This window comes from Myripristis murdjan, chromosome 21 (assembly GCF_902150065.1).
Source record: "Myripristis murdjan chromosome 21, fMyrMur1.1, whole genome shotgun sequence".
NCBI classification, from domain to species: Eukaryota; Metazoa; Chordata; class Actinopteri; order Holocentriformes; family Holocentridae; genus Myripristis; species Myripristis murdjan.
Genome location: NC_044000.1, coordinates 13,507,501 through 13,509,699, shown reverse-complemented (window position 1 = coordinate 13,509,699; position 2,199 = coordinate 13,507,501). Strand labels below are relative to the sequence as shown.

Below are 2,199 nucleotides of genomic sequence, written 5' to 3'. Positions count from 1 at the left end.
AACACATTGGCAGACTGTGGCACAGACGCGAGCTTGACGCCTCTACCTGTAGCCGGTGCGCGCAGAAAACAACGTCGTCAGTCCGCTCAGTGCGTCACTTAGAGCGCGTAAAGACCAGCAGACGAGCAGTTATATCATTTGTTACATCTTTTTTCGCGGTTACCAGCAACATTGCGGCAGCAGTTCCCCCTTCTGCGAGGTGTGTTTAATTTGATTTCAATGTTTTTCTCTCTCTAAAGCGTGGGCTCCAAGCGTCCTCACTGCCATATCCAACTCTCTGCGCTATTGGAATTTAGATATTTTACTGTCAGAGCGGACTCCCTGGCTTGAGTCTCCTTCCTCCTCAGAGACTTTTGAGAGTATGTAATGCACTGCGACAGATAGGACACAACGACAATGAAGAGGTTAACCACACCTTTGATAGCGGGCTTCTCTCCAGTAGCCTCTTGAACAACTTAATTGCGCACTAAGATGCGCCCAACAGAAGCGGAGCTAGATGATGGACTTTTTGCGCACCGTTTCGACTAAGTGCGGCTGAGACGTGCAGGCAAAAACAAGGACGTCCTATGCACTTACTCACTAATTGAGCTCGGTGTTGGCTGGGCTCATCAATTCTACTTTGTTGGTGAATCTTTCTGCCTTGGGGATTTGCTGCGTTCACAATGACGGTTCGTCTCTCACGGATCCAGCTCGCCTTGTTCTTTATCTTGCTCTGCCCGGTCAACATCATTGGACTCTGGTGGTAAGTTGTCTGAATTTACCACGTGTTGAAAGTTTCTCTGTACCTTGCCAATTTGGAACTTAAAATAACTTCGCCCGAATTAGTTTTATTTGATTTCCACTTACAAGCTTGAAGCGGAATCACGTCTCACTGCGTAATCATATTTTCTGTCGCCTATATTTGCTCATAGCGTGTCCAACTTGTTATCATTACCGGCTTTTCAGCCTAGATTCCGAGTTTGTTCCCAGGCTATCCAGTTATGTGAGACTACCTTTCTTTTGCAGTGAAATCCACATGCAACTAAGGGAGAACAAAGTTTGCTCATGTTAGTGCAAAAACATATGAATAATTAGTAGTAGTAGTAGTAGTAGCAGCTGCAGCAACAACAACAATAGCAGCAATAATAATGATAAATAGGCTATTCTCCCTAATTTTGATGATTTTGTGAGCTAACTAAAATTGATAAAAAAAAAAAAAAAAACTGGGCAAGGTCCGCGAAGCAAACAAATTAAAAGATTAAAACATTAAAATGCGTAAAAATCGTCCAGATAAAAATTAAATTCATGAATTTAATTAGTTTTTAGAAGTACTTTCAATAAAGCATGACCATCCTCCACACGGATCTTGTCTTGTTGCTTGATTTTTTTCTCCAGGTTATGATAACTTTACTAAACACAGATACAGCTTGTATATATTTAAACAATTGAATGAATGTTGACATAAAAGTTGTTATAGTACATTCTCTACAAGTCTGCAACTAAAATGGCCTATGTTACTGTATGTTTTAATGAACCTGGTTAAGGGGAACTGAATTATGAATAATGTGGGTCCATACCCGGGGTTAAGAAGTTCACTGAGCAGGACTTTTTGGATGAGCGGGGTGGGGGTGGAGCGGGGGCTACTGACAGAGAGAGGAGCAGAGATAGAGAGAGGTGAGAGAGGTGTCTGCTGCTTGTTGCCTGCAGAAAAATGAAGAGGGGTGAGGGAGATGTGGGGGCCACGGTGGGGTTGGGGGGATGGGGGTCAGAGTCAGGAATGTCAGGTGGCCCTCTAGGCGCAGTGGATATGTCATCATAAAACAATCCATAGGCTCAGCTCCGCAAGATGTGTGACAGTCGGACAGACAGACAGCCCACTGATCTGCTGATAACATATTTTCTGTGCATGTGGGTCTCTCTCTCTCTCTCTCTCTCTCTCTCTCTCTCTCTCTCTCTCTGCATCTATTGACTTCTTTCTCTTTCAAGTGCGATTTTTCATTACAGAACCTCACATATTTCTGTCTTCCTCTCTCTCTCTCTTCACATGGCAAAGTGAAAGCGGCAAAGTTTGAATGTGAAGCTTTGTAATTTTCTTTTTTTTTTTTTCTAAACAGCGAATCCTCCCACTGTTCATTCACAGTCCAGTCAAGGTCAGTGGGGGTTGTGGTGTCACTGAAGCTGTGGAAGTCTTCTGTATGTCCTTGTGTGACTGGCAGATGG

At 43.6% G+C, this 2,199-nt stretch overlaps 1 protein-coding gene across 1 annotated transcript in view; it reads left to right on the top strand.

Moving 5' to 3' along the window:
* The first annotated feature begins 525 nt into the window (after positions 1–525).
* The window catches only part of wnt6b (wingless-type MMTV integration site family, member 6b), a 31,099-nt gene continuing 29,425 nt past the window's right edge, over positions 526–2,199 (top strand). Inside the window, exon 1 of the mRNA XM_030080792.1 lies at positions 526–742. Coding sequence (XP_029936652.1) covers positions 663–742 — 80 coding nt within the window. The 5' untranslated portion in view covers positions 526–662. The remainder of the gene's footprint in view (positions 743–2,199) is intronic.